Source organism: Sciurus vulgaris, assembly GCF_902686455.1.
Source record: "Sciurus vulgaris genome assembly, chromosome: 4".
Taxonomy (NCBI): Eukaryota; Metazoa; Chordata; class Mammalia; order Rodentia; family Sciuridae; genus Sciurus; species Sciurus vulgaris.
Genome location: NC_136464.1, coordinates 33,112,092 through 33,137,999, shown reverse-complemented (window position 1 = coordinate 33,137,999; position 25,908 = coordinate 33,112,092). Strand labels below are relative to the sequence as shown.

Below are 25,908 nucleotides of genomic sequence, written 5' to 3'. Positions count from 1 at the left end.
CCTTAAGAGGTCTCACAGCTTCCATACATGATGTTCTTGGGAACCCACACACATCATATGAAAAAGACAGACAGCCTGCTGGAGGTGGGAGATTACATGGAACAGAGGTGACCTGTCATCCCAGTGAGGCATCCCTGGTCCTTAGCAATCAGTCCTGAGCCATTCCAAGACCCGGCACAGTCTCTGATAGCTGAGCCCAGTCCACAAGGCTAACCCACAGCACTGAGACCTCAAGAGACAGTTATCTTTTAAGTCACCAAGTGACTTAATTGGCAAGCACTGCAGACTGTTTTTGCGTTGGGAAGCCTGCTCTAAGATTCTAAACTTTTAACCCTTATACTCCTCTTCATGTGAATGGGAGACTGAGATTTTCTGGATGATATGGACCAAGTCATTTTGCTGTGAGATGGACTACTCATCACGTTTGGGTGGTATCAAGGAGGCGGTCAACTCAAAACATCAGACACAGCCCTCTGACAAGTGATGCTAGAACTGGATATCCACAGGCTAAAAAATGAACCTTGACCTACACTTCACACCTTATACAAAAATAACTCATATGGACCACGAACTTAAATATAAAATGTGAAACTATAAAGTTTTTAGAAAAAGCAGAGGAGAAAATCTTCAGGACCTAAGGCTGTATATAAATGTTCTTAGACTTGACCCCAAAGTATAACCCACAAAAAGGAAAACTGAAAAACTGAACCTCATCCAAATAAACTTTCTTCAGTGAAAGGCCCTGTTAAGAAAATGAAATGATAGGATAAGAAATAGGGAGAAGATATTTGCAAACCACATATCTGACAAAGAACTAGTACCTAGAAGATACAAAGAATTCTCAAAATTCAGCTGGAGAAAAACCAAAAAAATTCATTTACAAATGAGCAAGACATGAAAAAACATTTCACTGAAGAGGATACATAGTTGGTAAATGAGTGTGTGAAAAGATACTCACCACTAGTCATTAGGGAAAGCAAGTTAAAGCTACCATGTGATTATATCATACATCTATCAAAATAGCTAAAATAAAAGTGACAATATCAAATGCTGATAAAATGCAGATAAAGTGGGTACCTCATATATTACTAGTGAGAATGTAAAATAGTTCAGTTACTCTGCAAAAACAGTTTGACAGTTTTTGGTAAAACTAAACATGCAACTATCATCAGACCCAACAAGTGCATACTTTGGGGCATTTATCCCAGAGAAATGAAAACTATTCACACAAAATCCTGTACACAAATGTTCGAACAGTCTCATTCAAAATGGCACACTCAGCCTATACCCAAAGGACTTAAAATCAGCATATTACAGAGATACAGCCACATCAATGTTAACAGCTGCTCAATTCACAATAGCCAGACTGTGGAACCAACCTAGATGCCCTTCAATTGATGAATGGATAAAGAAACTGTGGTAAATATATACAATGGAATATTACTCAGCTATAAAGAATAATAAAATTATGGCATTTGCCGGCAAATGGGTAAAATTGGAGAATATCATATTAAGTGAGATAAGCCAATCTCAAAAATCCAAAAGACAAATGATCTCACTGATAAGCGGATGATGACACATAATGGGGGGTCGGAGGGGGGCAAGAATGGAGGAAGGAGGGACTGTATAAAGGGAAAAGAGAGGTGGGAGGGGTGGGGGGGAAGGAAAAAATAACAGAATGAATCAAACATCATTACCCTATGTAAATGTATGATTATGCAAATGGTATGCTGTTACTCCAAGTACAAACAGAAACAACATGTATCCCATTTGTTTACAATAAAAATAAATAAAAAAAAAAAAAAAACCAAAATGGCACACCCCTCAAAAAAGTAATGACCTAGATGTCCTTTAATGGGTGAATGGGTACACTCTGGTACACCCATAATATTAAAAACTAAATAAAACAAAAAAATTGAGATTAAAAAAAAATATTCACTATTAAAAGTATTAAAAGGAAAGAAGTGGAAAAAGAGCAAGCATAATCACATTTAAAATAGTGTGTGTGTAGGGCTGGGGAGATAGCTCAGTTGGTAGAGTGCTTGCCTTGCAAGCACAAGGAACTGGGTTCAACCCCCAGCACCACAAAAAAAAAAAAAAAAAAAAAATTGTGTGTTTATAGATAGATAGTCTGGAAGTTTATATTCCTAAATATTAATAATGGATATTTCCATAATGTGAATGTATGATTGGCAAAAAATTTATAATTTTAAATGCTTTGCACTTCCTAAATTTTTGGTAATGAACATAACACTTAATAATAAGAAATTAAGATGTTGTCATTTTTTTTAAAAACTATACCATGGTAGAGATTCATTTATATGAGATATTGTACTGATATGGGAAAATGCCTTTTATCTAACTATAAAAAGCAGATTGCCAAATACTATTTGTGGAATCAATTGCATATCAAAAAAATGTTATATGTGTGTGTGTGTGTGTACAGAGAGGTGGGGGGGGCGGAGCGGGAGAGAGAAAGAAAAAGTGAAAATGTATTATAAAGACTTTTACAGGACTGGCTATACATGTCAGTGGTAGACCACTTGCCTAGCATGTGTGAGGTCTTTGGTTGATTTCCAGCCTGGCACAGGAAAAAAAAGAGACTTTATCAAAATGTTGACTATGGTTCTCTTAGGGCAGTGGCATTATGAATTCTTTTTCTTTGAATTTTTCTGTGTTTTCCAAATTTTCTGCATTAAAAAGCAGTACTTCAAAAAGAAAAAGTGGCTATGTCTCCCTCTGCAGGTAGTCTGTGTGTATACTCCTTTGAGTGCATATTCCTTGCTTTACCCCAACGGTACCTCTTTTGAGATTGTCCCTGTTCTTCCTTGAATGTGTATCTCCTTTCCTAAAAAAACCTCTGCCTATCCCCTTGAAAAGAAGAATAAATAAAAAATAAAAAGCAGTATTGCTAATTTTTAAATTATAAATTAAATAGAAAAGTATGCTTTAACAATAAAATTACACAGTGAAAACTCTGTTAAATAAAAATTACAGAAGACATTGTTTTGGACTAAGCTCCTGCACTGGACTACCACAGACCAGACTAAAAATCAAAATAGAGCCACCCCATACTAAAGCTCCACATCTTGACTCTCCGAGAAAGAAAAAGATAGCCAAATTTCCCAAACAGACCAATGTCACGGTTACTGAAAGCTCAGTCCTTGTCTTTCATGCCAATCCAATAATGAGGACACAGTTTTAAGAAAAAGGAAAAAGAAGTTTTACTGCTTTGCTAGCAAAGGAGAAATATAGGGGACACCCGTCCCAGAGGCTGTGATTCTGCCCATCAGCAGGAATAGAGGTGCTTTTAAAGAGGTGATTCAAAGGCTACATTTCACATGTTCTCTGTTGGAATTGTAATTTGCTTGTTAATTTGGGGTATAGTCATTTCTGAGATCTTCTGGTACCATCCCCAAAGTCTGGATTACTTCATTCCTATGGTAGGTATGTACTTAAAGGCAGCTAAATCTGCCCAGAATGGGGAAAAAAGGAAATCCCATTTCCCCTGAGACTAGGGAGTGGGAGGGATTAGGGAGGAGCAGGGAGAGTGGAAGAGAAAGAATCATGTTCATTTCAAAAATAAGTTGCAGTGGAAGAGCAGTAAAGACTATATTCAAAGCATAAAGTGACCACTGTTACATCATGACAGTGAAGTCTCCTCTGCTTAAATCCTTTCGTTTAGATCAGTAATAATGTCAACTGAGATCTTAAAAAAAAAAAAAAAAAAGAACCAACTTGTGTGAAAAGTACTTTGACCACCACATCCCCACATACTCATCAGTGGTACATACGAGATCTGGAGACAGCTGTGGACTTGACCCAGTGCAGGAGATGGTTGAAGGGCTGGAACCTGGAGTGGTAAACTTGACTCAACATGCTGAGAGGTGGTCACTAATCCAAGTATCTGCAGAATGCAATTTTTAAAATGTGAATAATGAAAAATACTAGACAATTCATTTTATTTTCCTCCATTTCCCCATACTCTTTGAGTAAAAATTTGACCCTTATGCTCTAAACTCCTCTGTATTAGAGTAATTCCTACCTCACTTCTCTCTGTATTAGAGAGAAGAGAGAAGGGACAAATGGTTCCCTCTCAAGCCCCAGCCCTTCCTTTTCCAGTATCACCTTATTTTTTATGTAAGCAAACAGTAACTTAGGACTATGAATATTCTGAGTGATGAAAAAGCTTTAAGGTACAATGTTTAGAGATTGATACTAGATCTTCATTACAGTCCTTACACTGTTGGGGGTCTCCAATAGATGAGCAAATCCAGCATTCTAGAATGGACATGTCCTGCCACCACCTACCAATCAAACATGGAAATTCACATATATGTAATGTCAGTTTGATTCTTGTCAGTCACAAAAGAAATGAAAGGTCAGAGGCTGTAGTCACATATTTCTTCCTGTTGCCCACAGGAATCTAAAGCAACACTGCATTCCTGGAAAGGAGTGGGAGGGGGCAATACTTGCAACTGGGTAACATTTTAAATGACAGCACATCTCATGAGGATGAATGAGTACATGACTAGACATCTCAGCATTGGGGACAGGGTGCATATGGGCATTTTCCCACCCTGGTCAAACTTGAGGCTTCAAAAAGTTTAATTCTAAAACAACAAACAAACAAACAAACAAACAAAAAACCCAGGGAACTCCTTCCCATATGTACAAGATAAAGAAGCCATTCATTATTGCAGTTCTTATTATGTTTCAGGGACATTGCTGTTTTCCTAAGGTAAGAAAAACCTTGAACTTTCTTTGCCAGCAGGTTCCCCTTTAACTTATGCTCTATAGATTGGTGGATATATTCCAAATAAATGTGCTTCAAAAAAACAGAATTTAGACCCATAGTGAAGAAAGGTAAGGAATGGCATGTATTGCTCTACAATTTATACTGTAAAAAGGCACAGAAGTGGGAGAGAGATGTGCAGGATACATCTGCTATAAAACATAGCATTTGGTAGGCAACTGAAAATGTGAAGTGATCTCTATTGACTTCTGTTTCTATATAATCCTGAAGTATGATTTGAGCCCACAATCTGTTTGCCTCTATATAAATTCCTTCAATAAGGTTTACTAAAGAAATAGTTATTGGTGAGTTCTCCAAAATACCTGTGAAGAGCCAAAGGGTTAAAAAAAAAAATCAATCAATGGTAACATTAAATTCTAGGTCTACCTCCTTCATGAAACCTTCCCCAGCAACTCTAGCATTCCATGTTGGATTTAATCCTCCAGATTAGCTTTTCTCAACTTACCACTGTCAACCAGGTAAATAGGATGGGAACTTGGACTTTCAAAGTGAACAGGTTTGGGTTCCAGCTCTGTAGGTGTGAGCTGGTGCTTTTTGGAGGGTACTTAATTTTAAGTCTTAATTTCCTAGTAAATTTCTTTTGTAAATAAGAGACAGTAATAGTTACAATGAGATAATGCATGGAAAGTACTTGATCATAACAGATGACCAATAAATGTCACTCTTCCTCCTCCTATCTTTTAGGCACCAACACGTCTCCCAAACTTTTCATCTTTCATTTTTTCAGGACCCATCATAGGCACAAAGAAGTCAATAGTCACTGATGGATATGATAACACACATTACTTGCAGACTGTTTACCCCTCTTTTATCAAAGGTACCTGCAATCTCTGAATGTTTAAGGTCCACTAATTTACCCATTGAGGACTGACCTAGAAACCAGGCCACTTGGCCTATTCCCTTGTACCACTTTTCTCCAGTTGTGATCCCCGATATTGCCATGGACTGTTCATCCTGCTAGAATTGATCACTCCTCAAAAAGCAGACAGCTGATACCAGGGAACAAAGGTGTGTGTGTGTGTGTGTGTGTGTGTGTGTGTGTATCCGTCTGCGCACAGTGTCTAGACTCACTGTCATCAGGTGGAAAAGTTTCCATGTTTTTTTGCCTGAGGACATTTCTCAAGTACCTCTCTACACATTCTAAACAGAACGCCCTTATCTTACTGATGTAGACAGAGAAATGAACTTCAGTCCCAACAAACTTCACCCAAGAAACACATGCTCAGTACATGGCTCACCACTACACCAAGGCAAAGGCCCAAAGATAAAAAATCTCACCACTTCAAGGGCAGGGGATAATGACAGGGGAAGGGGTAAGGTATGTGGGGTGGGTGTGGGGAATTCGGGTGTGACCCAACGTGTTAGAAAGGATCAATCACACGCCATATGCCATATTGCCAAAGGCTGTTTTGAGCTAATCCCCCTGCTCAGGAAATGTTCTCGAATGCCCAGTGGGCCCACTGCGAACTGCAGACACAGGCCCCTGACAGTGGCCTGTTACAAACCTGGTATACTACAATCGCCAGTCAGGTGCAGTGGAAACTGCTTCCGGACTCTGGGGCTGAGAAGGGGCTTGCAGATTCGTCTAGCCCAGTACTCATTTTTCTGTCTACATCAGTAGAGGCTGGAGGGTCCACAGGCATCCCTAAAACTCAGGTCTCCCTCCGCCCCACCCCCCCAACGCCCCGCCTCCAGCATATGGAAGCGTGCGCGAGCCCTGCAGCGCGCTCTTGGCGAAGCAGCGACAGAGCCATCTCTTGGTCCGCGCCCACAAGCACGAGCCCGCCGACCCCGGCCTGGACGCCGGGCCCCAGTCCCCGCCGGGGCCGCGCCCCCATCCCCCGGGTGGCCCGCGGCGGTGCACGCACACTCCTCCCCCCTCGGCCAGGTGCGCCTTCGCCTCCGCAGAGACGCCGGTGCCTGCGGTCCCCGCAGCTCGTTGCATACCTGCTTGGTCCAGGCCGCCCGGCCCGCACTCCCGCGGAGCTGATTCTGCCCCACGCTCCTTCTCCTTTTTCTTCCGTCTGCGTCCCGCACGATAACGTGACGTCAGCAGCGTTGGAGCAAACCCCGGCCGCGGGGCCTCCGCTGTTGACGTAGCGTGACAGGCCACCCTGGAGCTGCGCTGCGGCAACCGCGTAGGCGCCTTCCGAGAATCCGGCCGGCGCTCCACGTGGCGGATCCCGCCCCCCTGCCAGCGCCAGGCCCCGGCAGACGCGGGCGGTGGTGGGCGGGGCTGCAGGCGCCGGTGATCGTCCACGTCCTCCCAGAGGGATGGGGCTCCGAACTGTCAAGAGCAGCCGGGCCAGCCCTTCCAGAGAGGTGGAAGGGGTGTTGGCATCCTCAGCTACTGGTAAATTTCGTAAGGTGTGTTTATCAGTGTTGATCGTTTATATCCCACGCTTACCTTGGAAATATTTCGGACCAATTTACAAAGCGGCCAGGCAAAGTTTGGCTGTTTAAATGGGTAAAATTTGGCACTACAACCAAATGATTTGCCACCTAAGTAATTGGAAGTTTTCCTATTAGTGTCAGCCTAACTCTTTCTTTCAGCAAAGGTAGAGGTAAGAATATTGCATATTAAAATAGATAAATCTCTAATGATTGGAATTATTCCAAAGGTGAAAGCAGATCTACCCTTAAAATCAGAGTACAGGGTTTCTCCCTCTTTTCTTACCTGCTGTGCTCTCTTCAGAGGACATGTCCCTGCATAGTTGAGGGGGATGTTGTTTGACTGGAGGTTGATGCCTATGCTTTTATAGTCCTGACAATAAGGCTGAGTCTGTTTACTTCATTTTTTGATTCATTAAACATTGGCTACTTCTATCATCTCAATTAATTCCCCCAAATTTCATATGCTGGAAACTTAACCCTCCATGCAGCAGTATTGGGAGCTGCTCCTCCCGCCTAATGGGAAGTTTTAGGTTAGGAGGGATCTGCACTCATAATGATTAAAGGCATTGTAAGTAAGGTTTGCAGGAGTGAGTTTGCCCACTTCCGATCTTCAACCATGCCAGGTGACACCTTGGCTTGTCTTTCTTCATTCTACCATGTGAGGACAAATAAGAACTTCTTCACCAGATGTTAGGGCTTTGAATTTGGACTTTCCTGCCTCCAAAGCTGTGAGAAATCAATTTCCACTTTAAAAAAATAAAATTCCCAGTCTTTGGCATTCTTTTATGGCTGCACAAAATGGACTGACAGCTACTTTATTTGCCAGGCATTCCCCTAGGTGTTGAGGAAAACATTGTCCTCTACTTTAGATGAGTTCACTCGCCTTGTGGGAGAGATGTATGTACAAGCAAATCATTACAGCACAATGTGATAAACACTAGAGAAGCAGGTGCCCAGAGATTCAGGTATGGCTTTTAAAAAAGTTGTCATTTGAACTGTGCTTTGAAAGACAAGAAGTAAGTAGTTCACCTAGAAGAGAAAAGAGGAACATGAATATAAGAGGAATGGAATATGCAGGAGCACTCTGTGAGAAAAGACTGCACGTGGGATGTGACAGAAGAGATCTGGCAGGGAGCCCACCTTGCAAATGGTTTTTCTGTGCTATGTTAAAGATTCTGAATGTTTTGGTCCTCAGAGACAGAGAGTCAAAACTTTCAAAGTGTTTGAATGATATGATCAGATTTTTGTTTCAGAAATCAGTAAGAGGGGGTGGAAGCTGCAAGGTTGATTAACCTATTGCCAAGGCCCAGGAAGAAATGATGGCTGGACAAAAGGCCCCAGTAGTGGGTGTGGGAACAAAAAGAAAGAAGAACTGACAACACTCACTACTCGAAGTGGGAGAGTGAGCAGAGCAGTACTTGGGAAGCTGATGATACTGTAATGCAGTGAGTCAGGAAATAAATGAGGGAAGCAGCTCTTTGAGGTGAGGGATTGACATAGTCAGGGCCCCCCACCATGAAGAACAGGAGCCCTTAGGAGTTAGGGATGCACATCTTTCAGGGAAAATATGACAGTCAAGGTAGCTCTCAGTCTTACTGGATTAACAGCTATGTCAGAAAATTAGGAGTTAAAAGGTGAGCCAATCTTCAAGCCTATAGGAGTGAGATAACATGCCAGGAGGTGGGAAGATGGGAAAGCCAGCTCAGCTTCTGAGACTGTGGTCTGCAGAAATGGCAGCTAATGCCAGACAAAGTGCACTATTCTGTAAATAATAATGTCAGAGTGTGTACCAGATGATAAGGGGCAACACCAGGTGGTGAGGGGCAAATGCATGTATAGAATAATCAGCAGAGTAACCACAGTTACTTTACCTTATTGCTACAAAAACAGACATCACTAGGTAGAGGCTTAAGATGGTAATGAGATGTGTTACACAAAGAAGCATGATGGAGAAGAGCTCACGTGCAACTGAAGTCCCACTTCTACATGTGAAAACAACAAGAGGCCCAGGTTCTGCCTATCCCGGGGATGCCACAAAAGCTATTCCCTTTTGTTTTTTGCTTGCATCAGCATGGGATTCCTGCTCACTGGATGCTGACTACCTTCTGGATGGAGCAGAAGTCTCAATAAAGCCTTGTCTGGGCTTCAAATTCTTTCTGGGTCCAGTGTACATTTCTACAACTCTGGATCCAAGAACCTGAGTTTGGTAACAGGATGAAAGCATGGAACATGTTAAAATTTGAGCATTTTGGGTTTGATGTAGGATAAAATAAGTGAAAGAAATAAAACTGACCTCACATAAGTTACATCTGGTATCTTGGCTTTTCTTTTAAGATTCTCATCATGTACTTCAGGCAAAATAGGCACTTGTGGGTATAGCTAGAGCTAAGGGAATGGGGTTTTCTCCATGTTAGAAAGCTGGTCCTGGTTCTTACCTTAACCCACACAGTAACTTATGGTAATTGCTTATCTGACTTCCCTGCTAGAATTGTAAGTCCCTAGGAACAAGAAAGTATATTCCTGGAACATAATAGATAATAAATATTTATTAAATAACTATTTAATAAACATTTAATTCCTTTTGGTTTAATTTTTTCAAATAAGAAGACATATTGGGACATATTGGGTTTTTTTTTTTTTTTTTCAAATAAGAAAGTGGGCTGGGACATATTGATTTAATTATTTCAAATAAGAAAGTGGGTTGGGGCATAGGACCTGGGTTTGATCTCCGGCACTGAGAAAAGAAAGAAATGTACTGGGCTTATAACACATTCCTTGTCTATCTCATAATGATGTTAAAAAGTATCAAATATAAAAATGCTGCACACACACTTTCTATTTTATTACTAATACTTTCATTACTACTTTACTTCTTGTATTAAAGAAATGGGATATGTGACTATGCATTGGGAAAAATCAAATACCAGACACATGAGGTAGTGTGTCTTATTACAGAAGTCAAGGGAGTTATTCAACCATGGAATCTTTCCTGCATATGATAAAAAAGATTCTTTTTGGAGAGATTTAACTTTTGTCTCAGCAAATGAAAATAAGGCTAGACATGATCAGAAAGTCACATAGGAAGTGGGACATTAAATGTTGGGCTACAAGAATGCAGGATTAAGGACTGCTTCTTTAGATACTGTCTGTTAGGCTTCAGTTCTTTTAATCTCACATTAATTGTAAAGAACAGAAATTCATTTCAACAAATCAATTTAGTAGGAGTAACTAACTGATAGTCTTCAAGGGAAGGTGGTAAACTTGGGTCTCAAAAGGGGGAAGGACAAGGACTTGGAAATTAGGAACCAATATACCCTCCATTTCTCAGTCTCTTGTTTACATTTCTCTCTGTACATCTGCTTTTTCTTCCTTTTTTTCATGTTTTTTATTGGTGCATTATAGTTGTACATATTGATGGGATTTGTTGTTACATATTCATACATGCACACAATATGACAATATAACTAGGCCAATGTCACTCCCAAGTCAGTCCTTTTAATTGACTCTCCATTAATGAAAATTTGGTAGAAAATGGCTTCCCCAGTTCCAAACGTCTCTTACGGTTAGTGTCCAATCCTGACTAACTTCTAGTCTTAGTCTCAGTCAAAAATTCCTGGGAGATGGGGCTGGGGATATAGCTCAGTTGGTAGAGTGTTTGCCTGTCAAGCACAAGGCCCTGGGTTCAATCCCCAGTACCGCAAAAAATATAATAATAATAATAATAATAATAATAATAATAATTCTGGGAGAGAAAATCTTCCTGACTTAGTGTGGTTCAGAACTCCATTCTTAGACCAGTCTTCTGTGGCAGGGATAGGAAGGTTGTGCATGGGACATAAACCAAACACTGGGTATTATGGTTTAGATATGAAGTGTCCTCCAAAAGCCCAGGTGTGAGACAATGTAAACATTTTCCAAGATGAAATGATTAGATTAAGATATCTGTAACCTAATCGGTGGGTTAATCCACTGATATGAATTAACTGGGTCATAAATGTAGGCAGGTAAGGTGTGGCTGAAGGAAGTAGTTCACCTAGGGTGTGTCTTTGGGGTATATATTTTGTCCTTGGTGAGCAGAACTGTCTCTCTACTTCCTGGCTGCCATGTTCTGAGCTGCTTTACTCCACTACATTCTTCTGCCATGATATTCTGCCTCATCTTGGGCCCAGGGCTATGGCGGCAGCCAACCATGAACTGAGAACCTCTGAAACCGTGAGCCAAAATATATTTTTCCTCCTTAAAGTTTTTATTAAGTTGTTATAAAGTTTTGATCACAGCAACAAAAGAGCTGACTAAAATACTGGGCCCATTCCTTTAGCAGAGGTCTGAGTAATGGGAATGCTCAGAGAAAGGATGGACATATTCATATAAGTTGGCCGTGATGGGACACTTAAATGGAACAAGTTTCAGCCACACTATAAAACATCATTTTATAGTTTTCACAAATTAGGCTGTACAACAGAAGCACCAGGAAAGCTTTAAAAAAATTCAGATTCTTGGGAGTCTTCACCTTGTAAGCCCCCTCCTCCATCAGCGAATGAGAATCTCTTAGGGTTAGGACCCAGGAATCGGTATTTTTATAAAGAACCCCAGCAGATTATGTTGGGACAGGCATTTGGGAAACACTCCCAGACAGGCCTAGAATGCTAAACATATCAATAGAAGAGGGAAGTGATTCATAAATGCAGAACATTCCTACAGATCACATACAGAAGTTTTAATAAGAGAACCAAATATCTGTTTTCTTCAAAATATAGTTTTAGTCTCTGGCTGTAAAAATCTGAGATATTACTTTTCTAAAAGCTTCATTTCTGACATGTAGCCTTTCAGGGCTTTTGTTTGCCATGCACATATGCATAAATATTTTTTTGTCTTACCAAAACAGGAACACAGAGCATATGCACTATTTTTTAGTCTGTTATGTTCAAGTAAAAATAGATCATAAATATCTCCCTGTTGCAGTAAAGGCAAGTCTACACAATTTTCAGTGACAACATTTCAATCTATAAATGAACTATAACTAGTCCTGTATTTTTTTTTTTTTTTAGTCCTGTATTATTGAATGTTTTTTTTCTCCTTGGGTGTTTAATAATTGGGATTGTTGGGTCAGTTTATAAACATTTTTAAGGCTTTTGATACATATTATCAAATAGTTACCTGCCCTTCTTCTGAAGTTTCTATCAATTTACAGTCCCACTAGAAATATTTGAGAGTACCTGTTTTCCCAGACCTGCAGTGAGCTGACTGTGATTTCAATTTTATTTTGTCCAAATTGTACATACCCCTTGTTCTTAAATTGAATACATGATCATAATAAAGACCTTTTATACAGGAAGGTATATGGTTGATAACTTACCTGTGTAGATAAAGGGAAGGAATTAAGAAGATGGCATTTTCTATAGTTTCCGAAATGTAGAGAAAACTAGGTGTAGAACTTGATGAAAGGCAATCATTGAGAAGTTCTGTTACAAGGACAGTGGAGATAATATGGCCATAAAATCTTATCTACGGTATGTTCAACAAACAGCCTTGTATTTGGAAAATAGTTTATTAGCAGAGGTAGGGATGAAAACTAACACTGTTGGGGTACCTCCACTTTGCAAGAACATATGTGCTTATTTCTGGCATAAGATCTCTGTATGCTACAGATTAAAAAATCACGATGGCTGGATGCAATGGTGCAAATCTGTAATTCCAGTGACTTGGGAGGCTGAGGCAGGAGGATCACAAATTCAAGGCCAGCCTCAGCAATTTAGCGAGATCCTATCTGATCCTATCTCAAAATAAAATTTAAAAAGGAGGAATAGATCAGTGATAGAGCACTTGCCTAGCATATGCAAGACCCTGGGCTCAATTCCCAGTGCTGCTCAAAACAAAACAAAACAAAACAAATGGCAGGGTGATTATAATGAGAGACTTCTTCTGATCCATTAGGATAGCTAAAATAAAAAAGTAACAAATGGTTTGTTGCCTAGGGGAAATTTGAACCCCTGGTGGAACTGTAAAATACTACAATCAGTTTGGAAAGGAGTCTGGGAGTTCCTCAGTAAGTTAAACAGTTTCATTTCACTCACCAAATCCACTATTTATATACCCAAGAAAATGAAGAGCATGTCCACACAAAAATGTGTATGAATGGTGATAACAGCCAAAGAGTAAGTACAACCTAAATGTCCATCAGCTGATAGATGAATAAATAAAATGTTGTATATCTGTATATCTATATAGTGGAATAGTGTTCGGCCATTGAAGGAACAAAGTACTGTACATGCTACAACATGGATGAACCTTAAAAATATGCTAAGTGAAAGAAGACTGGAACAAAAGATCACATAGTGTATGACTACATTTTAAAAGATGTTTAGAACCGGTAGGCCTATAGTAACAGGATATTAGTGACTGCTAGCAGGTGGGGGAAAGAGAAAAAATGGTGACTGCTAATGGGTGTATACTTTTATTTATAAGGTGATGAAAACATTCTGAAAGTAGTGGTGGTAACTATGAAGATACTTAAAACACTGAATTTTATAGAAGGCAAATTTTAAGATAAATGAATTATACTTACATATGTTTTTGTTATGGAACAGTCTCATGGGAATAAGGATCTGAATAAAGGAACAGAGGGACCAGACTCTGAAAAGAACTCGAGTCCATTTTGAGTGGATTGGGTGTCTGCTACCCCATAACCTAGGATGAATAGTACTTAAGGCCATTTCCCTTAAAGACCAAACCTGGAGAACCTAAATATTCTACCAGCTTTGTGATCAGTTTTACCAAGGCCTCCTTGCAGGCAGGATTGCCAAATTAAATGACATCTCTATTGGGGATCACACAGTGGGCACTGGTGCCAACTGTGCCTTTGGCTTCCCAGTTTCTGAATTCACTGTGCAGAATCACCCCTGTATGGAAGCACTTCCTCTGGCTTAGTGATAACTGCCTAAGAACTTTGCCTTTCTTCCATGGAAACTGGTTACTTTCCAGGGACTTTGGAGTAGAACAAAGTGATAAACCAGTCAGAGATGATGTTTACAATTAGCATTTTCTTCTCAAGAAGTAGAATTTATTATAACAAAGTAAATGCTTTATTAAAAAGCAATTTTAGTTTCAGAGCATATTAAAAAAGTCTCCCAGTCCTTTCTGCCTGGCTTTCAAGTCCCCAAATAATAAGCTCCTGTACTTTTTTTGTCTACTCAGTGTTTCTACTACAATCACTTTAGTCCCTTGGCCTGGTCCATGGGAACCCCTGAGCCTTCACTCAGGCTATTTAGGTTCATGAAATCACCTCCTCCCTTCCACTCATTCTCTCAGTCCTACCCATCCCACCACATTGGGGCCAATCTCACCACCTCCTCAGATCTTGCCCCTCACTAGTTTAGGCCACAATGATCATCTGCTTCTTGGAACAAATGTGTCTCCTGTGTCACATGTCAGTCTTCCCCCACTGAATTGTCAGGTCATAGAGGAGCTGTACTTCTATACCAATAGTTTCACTGGACTTATTCTATTACATCCTATTCCTCCTCCTCCTTTATTTTGGTAGTACTGGGTATGGAACTCAAGGGCACTTTACCACTGAACTACATCCCCATCCCTTTTCGTTCTTTATTTTGAAGAAGGGTCTAAATTGTACAGGCTGGTCTTGAACTTGTGATCTTCCTGCTTTGGACTCCCAAGTAGCTGGGAAGCTGGGATTATAGACATGTGCCACATGCCCAGCATTGTATCCTATTCTTTATATTCAATTCCTTACACTAAAGAGACTTAAAGTTTAAAATAATTATATTTAATGATGTAGTTTTCATAAAAAGTTTAATTACAAGGATAACATGAGTCTGCTGCAGGCCTCGGCCTTTTTATGCTGTCAAGTTTTCTGTGATAATTCTAAACCAGTTCCTCTCCACTCAAGAATAATAGGAGGGCTGGGGAGATAGCTCAGTTGGTAGAGTGCTTGCCTTGTAAGCACAAGGCCCTGGGTTCGATCCCCAGCACAGTACAAAAAAAAAAAAATAAAATAAAAAAAAGAATAATAGGAAATTACCTTTTCAGGAGTATTACCTGCAAGCCAGAATCTCTGGTTTTGCCAGACAGTCAGGGCTCTTTGTAAGGTGCCATTCTTATGCTTATAAAAACAGATTTCATGCTGAACCCACTACTAATGTCACTAGCATAAAATTGGGGTCTTCAGAGAGTATATCCCAGGAAAAGAATCCAAGTCCCTTGATTCGCATGCTATTGTGCTGATTTATGAAAGTTTTCTTTCATCAATCTCTTACACACAACAGCAATCATCATGAAGCATACCACGGAGCTGTTAACTTCTCCTGTCCTGCTGGACTTGGTGCAACAAAGCTCTCGATGGGTTTTATTCCCCTCAACACAGTGAAGGGAAGGAATGAGCAGAAATGAATGGTAAGGTCATTTGCCAGTGGAAAGGGGAGCTGGCATTCCAACATTCACTTTGGAAACTGAGTAGAAAGAGTTGCTTTTTCTACTCATCCCTGGGCAAAGGGTGGGGCCAGACTTTGGCAAAGGAGCCAGACAAATACATAGCCAGCAGTTTTCTGGCCTGAACTGTCAGCTACTCTGAAGTCCAGAGGGCAGCCATTCCTGAGTTCACTCTGGGTGACAGCAGGAGTTCCTTTTCCTGCTGGGCCTGACTGTGCCTGTGAGCAGATGGATGAAGTTCTTGCAAACCTTCAGTCAGGTAAAACACAGCTGAAAGGGTTGGAGGAGGGGCCTTTGTCTCCCCAGCTTAAAAAGTAGAGAAACTAGTGTGTACCTGGTGGCCTGCAGAGAGCTATGATGAAAGAAATATTTTTATTGCTTTTCTGAAATACCTTCTATATAAAGGTTCCTTCATTTAGGAATTGAGTATTAACCCAAATGCTCTCCTTTAGTAATGAGCAGGTAGGGATTTATTTAGCCAAGAGAAGTAGGCTGCCTCAGAGCTTCCCATAGGGAAAACTGAAATTTGATTATTTTTTTTCTTCACGTAGTCTCTAGGTTGAAAACTCCAAGTAGAAACAGGCACAGGATAAGGATGGGAGACACTGAGCCTTTTTGAGAGTCTACCCCTCTGCTGAATGCAACTTTGAAGGGAAAGAAGAAGTCGAATGGCAATTTCCAGTCTATTTTGGGTTGGCCCCTTGGAGGCTCTGGCTTCTGAGTAATGTCCACAAAGTTCACAAGAGTTGTCAAATGTACTTCTGTTACTTGCTGGTAATCCTATAGGAGGAAATTCAATGATAGGTCAGTATTCAGTATCCATTCACAAAATCCTCCACCTTGGCTCTTATTATTTTCCCTGAAGACAGACTCCAAACACTCTAAGCAAGATATACCTTTTTCTCACATTGGTTTTATGTAATTCTTTCTTTTTTTGTGTGTGTGTGAGACACAAGGAAATGAATTTCATAGCAACAGTCCATGACACTAGAACTGAACAGTTACACCTACCTAAAGACTGACTCTAGCTGACCCCATTTGGGGAGCTGCCTGGTATCAGAGAGACCAGATGACAATACTACTGCTGTTATGTGCTGAGCAGCTCTACCCTATCAGGTCCCAGAAGGCTGCAGGCTCTAAAAAAGCACACATATGCAAGTGGAAGCAGTCAAAAAAGGTGAAATTTCATTGTAGAAAAAAAGGTAAAATTTTATGGAAAAAGCAAAGAACTCAGTAATGTAGACAAAAAACAAACAAAACCCATCAGGTTCACACTCTTGGTTTAGAAAGATAGAAAGGATCCTCCCAATTACATACTAATTCAACTCAAATAAGATGGATGTTCCCAGGAGAAAGGACTTTGTCAGCTTGATGCAAATATCTGATCTAACGGACATGGCTTTTGGTTGATATGGCTATAGTGATGATGTCAAACACTGGAGTCATGTTTATCTAAAATGAGTTCATTTTCTTCTGACTCTGTGCTTACCAAGCAAATGTCTGATTATAATTTGACAGAAAATAACTACCTTGTGGAACCTAGAATGGAGAGTTTGTTATTTACTTTTCATAACTCTGATGTACATATCTTCCACTGTGGCACCTAAAAACAGTAAGCACCTTGCTCTAGAAATGTGATTTTTACCCGGAATCACCCTTCTAGGGACTGGAACTGTACTTATTTATTTTAGTTTGTTTTAAAAATGGGTGTAGGGCTAGAGCTGTGATAATCTTACACGTCATATTGACTCGTTGTTTTGTAAGCAGTGAGGTCACTAGAAACTTGGCATAGAGCTAATGTAACTTCTGAGATGCTGAACCACACATGTTTCAAGGACAACCAGCTTGGGAGGAAGGTGCTGAGGGACTTCTGATAATAACCAAGCATTAAAAATTGGCTGAGATCAACTAAAGAAAATTAGAAGTTTTAAGTAGTAAAGAATAAGTAATAAACCTTTGGATTTTAACTTGCAAAAGGATCTAGGGTTAGGACTTTTAATATTTCCTCAGGAACTTTATAATGAGAAGAGGGTATATATGGAAATTTTGGAGCAAATGTGACATTATTGAAGCATGATTAGAGTGTTATTTTATCTCACTGTAGAATACTTGATGAACCACAGTGGTTAGAAATACTTTGAGTACAGTTTTGAGTTCAGTGTTGCCTAGATTTGACTGACTCAATGTGCTATTCAAACTCATTTCAGAACCTTCAGGGGGAGGGTGGATTTTTAATTGGTCACTAACAGTTCCAGAAGGATATTCTGAAGAGCTGTGGTTGGAATTGGGATAGAGGCCTCACGATGGAAGAGTGAAGTATTGCATTAGGAAACCCACTGCTAAATACCCAAAACATATCCATGTACCTAGTATTTATCAGTAACAAAACTGGTATGTTAATCTCTAATGGCCTGACTCCTTTAAAAATTATTTAAAAATTTAGTTGACTCATAATAATTGTACCTTTTTATAGGGTACAGTGTGATGTTTCTGTGCATATATACAATGCATAATGATCACATCAGAGTAACTGGCATATCTACCATCTCAAACGTTTAGAATTTATTTTAGGAATGTTCAAAATCTTCTCTGTTTTAAAATATACAATAATTGTTGTGTCTGACTCCTTTTAATTGGTTTCAGAATGAGGTGGGGAAAACAATGTCATTACCCTCCTCAATCTCCAAACACAGGAAATTTCTGAAAACTTGAGGCGAACTTATACTCAGCACTGACTCTAAGATAACTACAAGCCCAAGAAGATACCCTTAGGCCCAGGTCCACTCAAATACATAGTTTTAAATCCACAGTGGTGTTTCGATGGCTAGAAACTTCATGTAACAAAAATTGTTCAGAGTGTTCTTTCAGACTTACCCAGAATATATGCTCATCTAAAGCTACTACTAGAATTGATTTTAAGGCAGCAGTGTAAAACCATGTCTTCTCCCTCCATATGTCAAAACCACTTTAATACAATGAGGAGCGGATATAAAAATTCCATCTTCTCTAAAATGAGGAGCCATGACAACATATGAAAACAGAAACAAGATGGAGGCAAGGTTTCACAGGGGGAATGAAGGCCACCCAAAGCCCTCAGAGACCAGATGCAAGTGGCTCTTACAACCCTTAAAGACTCAATAAGAAGGCTAGGGAGATAGCTCAGTTGGTACAGTGTTTGCCTTACAAGGCCCTGGGTTCAATCCCCAGCACTGGAAAAAACAAACAAAAACAAACAAATGAACAAACAAAAAAACTCAATAATAGATAAGAAGGAAGCAGGGATGAGCTAGGGAGAGAAAGTGGTTACTGAATGATATCCCCTCCATGCAGTCAGGCAAACTATCCCTCACCCATCTCAACAAGAGACTGGACAGTTTAAGCCAGAGAAATTCTGGTCTTAGAGATACTAGGCATAGAGGACAGAATGAGGTATGGAACTAAAAATAGGGGAATTACCCTGAATCACAAAACTTCTTTTCTTATCTAGCTCCAAAATATTGAGATTGTCTTAGATTGAAGAGACTTCTTTGGAAAAACACTAATAGTCACAGTGAAGATACAAAAGATACTAACATTTAGTAGTTCCATAACCCCAAAAGCAATTGTACCCACCTAACTGTCTACAGTGAAGGACAGTTAGTAAGTCTCATCCATGATTACTACTAAGCTTTCAAACAGCTCAACAGCTTACACTTACTTTGGATAAACAGCTAGAGTTGACAAACATGGGGAAAGCTTCTCACTTAAAAAATATAAAATGAACAGAATAAACAAAGGAAACAGAGACAATGAAAGATGAAGATGTAAAATTGTACTGTCAAAGACATGTAAGAAAAAAATATAATAAAAAGTAACAGAGGGACTGCAATTGTGGCTCAGTGGTAGAGCCCTTACCTAGCATGCATGAGGCACTGGGTTCCATCCTCAGAACCACATCAAAATAAATAAAAATAAAGGTTTTGTGTCCATCTACAACTAAAAATATTTTTTTCTTAAAAAGTAACAGAAAGAAAAGAGTTCTGAATGGACAGACAGCTCAGTGAGAGAGTGCGTGCCTAACATGCTTGAAGCCTGGGGTCCATCCCTGCACCAAAAAGAAAAAAGCTAATGAAAATGTTAACAGAAAGTCAAAGAACTTTCTAGGAAGAGCAAAAAGATAAGAAACAAGGAAAACTAATTGCAGAATCAATCTAGTATTCCTATAAGATTGGTAAGAGATCCAAAAAGAACAGAGAAAGTAGTAAGGAAGAAATTATTAAACATTTAATAACTGATATCTTACAGCTGAGTTCCCAGAATAAAAACCCCACAAATTATTCAATGTATTGAATGAAGAAAAGCCCTACCCCAGGCTAATACTGTAGAAATTTCAGACTACTAAGAATAAAAAAAATCGTAAAATGGCTTCTAAACTGTTTTGTATAGCATTAGAACTGAAAGATAGTGGAAGAATGTCTTCAAAATCCCAAGTAAAAATAATTTTCAATCTAGAATTTTGTATCTAGCCCAACGATCAGTTAAACATCATGATAAGGGTTGAATAAAAATATTGTCAGACATGTGAACTAATGAAAAAATGTACTTTACATGAATCTTTGTTCAAAGAGGCTTTTAGAATTTGAACTCTACCAAAATAAGACAGTAAGTTAAAAAGAGAGGGGGGAAAAAAGTAGCACCCACGAAAAAGTGAATCTATTAACTTAAGTGAGAAATAAAGTCCCATGACATTTGTTGGGCAGCAACTAGTCCACATTACGTCAGGCTATGAAGGGAATATGTGGGAAAAAGTGGAACTGATAGATTATACAGCAAGTTCACCTGTTTTGAAAACTGCATTGAGAGAAATTTACAGAGCTGTTGGAGAGTATGAGAAGTCTTAGTTATTAACTCAAAACTAAGAATAAAATATGAGCTAAGTATAATATCAAGAAAAATACAAGGTTTCACAAAAATTGAATTATTTGGCTTAGCACGAACATTTACATAATCATAATAATGAAACACTGAATATTGGTTTAATAGACTATTTAATATAACTACATTGGGAGAATGTGGTAGGGGTTGGAGGAAAGTAACAGATGCTTCATGGGTTAACTAAGTACATATATTGCTTAGAAAGTAAAGTAAATATAAGAATAAACAGCTAAAAGAGTTAAATGGGTACAGTAAATTCTGAAGAGAAGGATGGTGAGGGGTGATATGACACTATTTTTTTTTTTTTTTTGCGGTGCTGGGGATCGAACCCAGGGCCTTGTGCTTGCAAGGCGATCTCCCCAGCCCACCATTTTTTGGCATCAAAAAAAAAAAAAAAAAATAGTTGGCAGTCACAGAACTATTTGACCCCTAAACCCTTCCTGCCACACTATAATTAGAATCCCCAAGGGTTGTGCCTAATTAATTAACTCATATACTTACTATTAGATATGGAAAATGAAAAAACCCCAACACAGTGAGGCCTGAGAAAAGGGAGTGAAAAAGAAAGCCATCCACTGATAGCTTTCTCAGTGCATTCCAATGACAGAACAATCCCCAGAAAGGAACCAAAGCATTGATCCTTCCCCAAATAAAACCTTTCCCAGTGACAGTACAACGGGACCCTGAAGGGAAAGAGATAAACACTGAACGCTGACCCCAGATCCTCCATTCTTCTCCAAGTAAAGATATTACCCAGTAAAAACAATTTTCAAATTCTCACAAACGTGTTTCCTGCATACCCAAAATGATATGCTATAAAAACCCAGGCCCTTTTTTTGTTCAGTGGCTCATTTTCCACCAGGAAGGTGGGTCCACTGATGCCATTTCATCCTTGAATCCCCTGTTCCTGTGTGGAACTTTGTTCCCGAATATACAGCTGAAATGATTCTTGAGTTTTCGTCCTGCCGGGTCTTTGTGGGCTAACACTTATTATTAACAAGTATTCAAAATGAAATGTTTACCTTTCATTTAAGAAAAATGTGTTGGCTGGGAAGAATAGGGAAAGGGGGTTAGAGAGAGAATGGGTAATGGGAACCAAAATGCAACTGATAGGAGGAACAAGTTCTGGTGCTGTACAGCACAGGAGGGTGACGATAGTTAACAATTTACTGTATATTCAAAATAGCCAGAAGAGAGGTTTTGAATGTTTACAATAAAAAATAAAGAAATGATAAATGCTTGAAGTGACAGAAATACTAATTACTTTGATTTGATCATGACACACTGTACACATGTACTGAAATATTCTGAACCCCATAAATATGTGCAATTACTACGTATCAATTAAAAATAAAAATAAATTGCCTCTATAATTGTGTGGAGGTATAGAACAAATGCAGCTGAGTAGATGGTCCAATTAAAGGGAACTGAATTACACTTACTGGGTCACTGGATAATACTGTTGTCGAACCATTTTAGAATTTGAGTTTTAATACTACATGTAATACAAGGTTTTGAGTTATGTTCAGTTGAGTTCTGAAGTCTAAAAAGTTTTTCCATTTGTATTTTTAAACTTACGTACAGACAAAATTAAAGAAATTGTGTGTGAGCACTGCAAAAACAACTCTCTCAAGGTCTGGTTGCCTCATTCCTTTTATCAGACAGACAAAAGACCCACAGGCAAGTCAGCACATTTCTTTTACTATGGATCCAGTTCTGTTACATATGGTTGACTTAATTTATTTATATTTTAAGCGATACCATTTTATGATGTTTATTTCAGAAATTACTACCAACCATTGTTTTAATTCTTTGTGATGTTTGAGAGATTTATTTGCTACAATTCAATTTACAATGCAGCAAAATCCTTTGTCCCCAATAAGATTTACTTTGTAACAACATAAAGAACTTGGATTTGGTTTTGTTTGACTTAAAAGAAGTACACCCCACATACTATATTACACCTTTGAAACCACAACTTCTTAAACAATTACACAACATTTCCTCTACAACAAATCATTACAAATGAAAACTATTATTATTAAAGAAAAAGCCACAGGTACTCTCTTAGATTTAGGTTTTCAAATAACTACATTGAGATTATGAACTAGAATAAATATATCTTTGGTTCGAGTGTGCAACTTATTATTATGCTATAAGAGTTAGTTCTTTATTCTATGTAAAAGAACAATAATGCCATGTATGTGTATTACAAATATTTTCCATTAGTCACTGTCTGGCTTTCCTCTTTATTTTTCTTAACATTTTTGTTCATTTTTAATATTTTTATTGAGGTATAATTTATAAACAATAAAAAACATACCTTAAGTGTTTAAAAGTTCAGTGAGATCTGATAATTCTATGTTACCTATTAACACCGAAACAAAATCTGGAATATGTCCATCATCTCAGAATTCCTTGGTGCCTTCTTCCAGTCCACTTCCTATCCCTCTTCCAGAAGCAACTATTTTCTAATTTTTATCATTAAAAATTATTTTTGTTTTTTCTTATACTTCACATACATGGAATCTCACAATATATTTGTGTGTAGGGGGCTCATTTCACTCAGAGTATTTCTGGGATGCCCCCCCATGTTGTTTTGTGTACCAGTTATTCATTATGTATTATTGCTGGCTGAGGAACATTCATTTGTGTTAATGTACCATAATTTGCCCATTGTCCTCAAGATGGATATCTTGGTTGTTTCCATTTTTGTGCTAGTATGAATAATGCTGCCATGAACTTTCTTGTGCAAGTATTTTCGGGGGACGTACGTTTTAATTTCAATTGGATAAAAACCTAAAATTTTCAAATCATAGACAAGATCGAACAGTTGTACCATTTTTCATTTCTAATAGCGATGTATAAGGATTCCAATTGGTCTACATTCTTGGAATATGTTCACTATTAAACATTCTAGTGAATATGAAGTAGTATTCATCATCTAATGACTAATGATATTGATTACCTTATTTATTAGATGTTGGTTTATCTTTTCCTGTGAAGTATCTTTTCACATTTTTTGCCCATCATTAGTTTTTTTGGTTCTTACATTATTTACTTGTAGTTCTTTTTACAATCTAGATATGAGTCTTGTCAGATAATATTTTAAGAAATATTTTCTCCCAAATTAGCGTGACTTTTCACTTTCATAATGATTACTGTTGTTGAGTATATATATTTTTATACTTTATAATTAATAATTTTTGTTACTTGTCTATGAAATATTTGCTTACTTTCAATTTACAAAGTCTCCTATTTTTTTTAAGTTTTATGACTTCGTATTTTATGTGTTGATCTATGATTCCGGCGTTAAGTTCTTTTTGCATATGGAGTGAGATAGGAATTGGAGTTTGTTTCTTCCCCCATAAGTCCACCCAGTAATTCCAGTTTTATCCAGTTATTCGAGCACTGACTGTTAAACTTCTTTTCCTTTTCACACTGGGTTGATTTGTGGATCTAATTTTGGGTTCCTCAGTCTGTCCTATTAATCTATTTGTCTACTGTTAAACTAGAATACCACATCGTCTGAGAATCAGGGTAAGTTTTAAAGTCTTGAGTAAGTCTTGAATTTCCATGCAAATTTTGGAATCAGATTGTGAAATTCTACAAAAAGCCTGCTGGGATTTTATTGGGTTTTCATCTCATCTGTACACTCATCTGAGGACAGACATCTTACGTTGAGTCTTCTCACTAAACATTTATTTAGATCCCTTTAATTTCTCTCACTAATGTTTTATAGCAAAGACGTCTTGCATTCGTTTTTGCTTAAATGTTCCTAGTTTGTTTTGTCATGCTATTGCAAATAAATCTGAATAGATTCATTTTTAGAATAACATCTAGTTATTTTTAGCTGTTTCCTTATAACTTTAAGACAGTGTAATTTTAAGTGCAAACTAAATTGTAGAGTTAAAGAATACAGATAAGTAAAAATAAGACATACAAATATTTTATTTCTATCATTTATACCATTATTAATATCTGTATCTATATATATAATTACCTACATTTACATTTTAGCCATATGAGATTATACCATACAGGATATTCTGTAATCTTCCTCTAGAGAAAAGTAACCTCTACCTTTTCATGTTAATAACATCTTTTAATCTCTCTAAAATATAATCCACATCCAGGTTTCCCCAAGTATCCCAAAATGTGCTTTAAATTGTCCAATCAGACTCCACCTGGAAACTTGAAACATATGTTATCTCTACAAGTCTCTTTTACAATCAGATATGGTGATTTTTATTAGACTCATTAGAATTTATTTAAATATTAATAATTTTGTAAAGGCCCATGTAAAGAAAATTTTTCTTCAAATGAGCACATTATTTTTAAGAAGTCACCTGACTTCTGGTATTAACACTATGATTTGAGGAGAACTATTGATTTAAAGAAAGTTAAATTAAGGAGAATAATCATCCTTGGAAAATAATTAATAAATTATTTATATATAATATTTTCCAGGGAAGGTACATATTACTTCTCCATTTTTTTCCTTAGGAACAAACATGTTTGAGAGAGAAGTCAATAAAAATTTTAAATTTCCTTACTTATTTTAAAGTGAGTGTCAATGAAGTTATCAAGATTTTCAAATGAGTCATAGAGAACAAGTTAAAGAATGAATGATCATGTATCAGGAAAAGATTTCAAGTGGTTATATATTTAACATATGGAACACTGAGCAAACTTTAAAAAGTTCTTTAAAAACGACTCCATAATCTGGGTGAGTTTCTTCTCTACAGCTTATTAAAAAAAAGAATTATTGAAGGGGGCAAAGTACTTTTATGATCTAATGACTCATGAAATGAGATAATGGTAAATAGTGACTGATTGATGCTGAAAAGGAAAGACGTTAGAGACAGAAACTTTACTGACAGTCATGGTGATGAAGTCTCCAGAAAGGAGAAACAGAATGCCTTCTTACCAAGCCAGCCACTTCTTAATTCTTTCTCCTGTAGCAATTATTTCTAATATCTGATGTGGAAATATTCTTAAATTATTTTTATTTATTTTTTATTTTATTTTATTTTTTTGGTAGCACCAGGAATTGAACCCAGGGCTTTGTACATGCAAAACAAGCATTCTACCAACTGAGCTATATCCCCAGAGCCCAAGCATTTTGATTTGTGTTCCTAATCTTTCCTTAGTATACCGCCTGTTTAATTATGTGATTGTGTTAGAGGTTCTTATATTGGCTTCAGGACATAGATAAATTCCTTGAAGGGAGTGTTGTGTATGTATTTTTCTAGTAAGTCAGTAACTATCAATTGCTTCTCAATGGGTTCCATAAAATTAAAAACCACTAAATCTGACAGGTAGCTAGGTCAGCAGTT

At 38.1% G+C, this 25,908-nt stretch overlaps 2 protein-coding genes across 4 annotated transcripts in view; both read right to left on the bottom strand.

Moving 5' to 3' along the window:
- The window catches only part of ALDH18A1 (aldehyde dehydrogenase 18 family member A1), a 42,755-nt gene extending 35,774 nt beyond the window's left edge, over window positions 1-6,981 (bottom strand). The window contains exons 1-2 of one of the 2 annotated variants that reach the window (XM_079135990.1): window positions 6,764-6,981; window positions 3,795-3,907 (exon numbers count right to left, since the gene is read on the bottom strand). In XM_079135990.1, coding sequence (XP_078992116.1) covers window positions 3,795-3,879 — 85 coding nt within the window. In that variant the 5' untranslated portion in view covers window positions 3,880-3,907; window positions 6,764-6,981. The remainder of the gene's footprint in view (window positions 1-3,794; window positions 3,908-6,763) is intronic. The other variant, XM_079135989.1, reaches the window with a different exon arrangement.
- Window positions 6,982-14,681: 7,700 nt separating this feature from the next.
- TCTN3 (tectonic family member 3) overlaps window positions 14,682-25,908 on the bottom strand; it is a 28,665-nt gene continuing 17,438 nt past the window's right edge. For both annotated transcript variants that reach the window (XM_079136660.1, XM_079136661.1), the window contains exon 14: window positions 14,682-16,435. In XM_079136660.1, coding sequence (XP_078992786.1) covers window positions 16,199-16,435 — 237 coding nt within the window. In that variant the 3' untranslated portion in view covers window positions 14,682-16,198. The remainder of the gene's footprint in view (window positions 16,436-25,908) is intronic.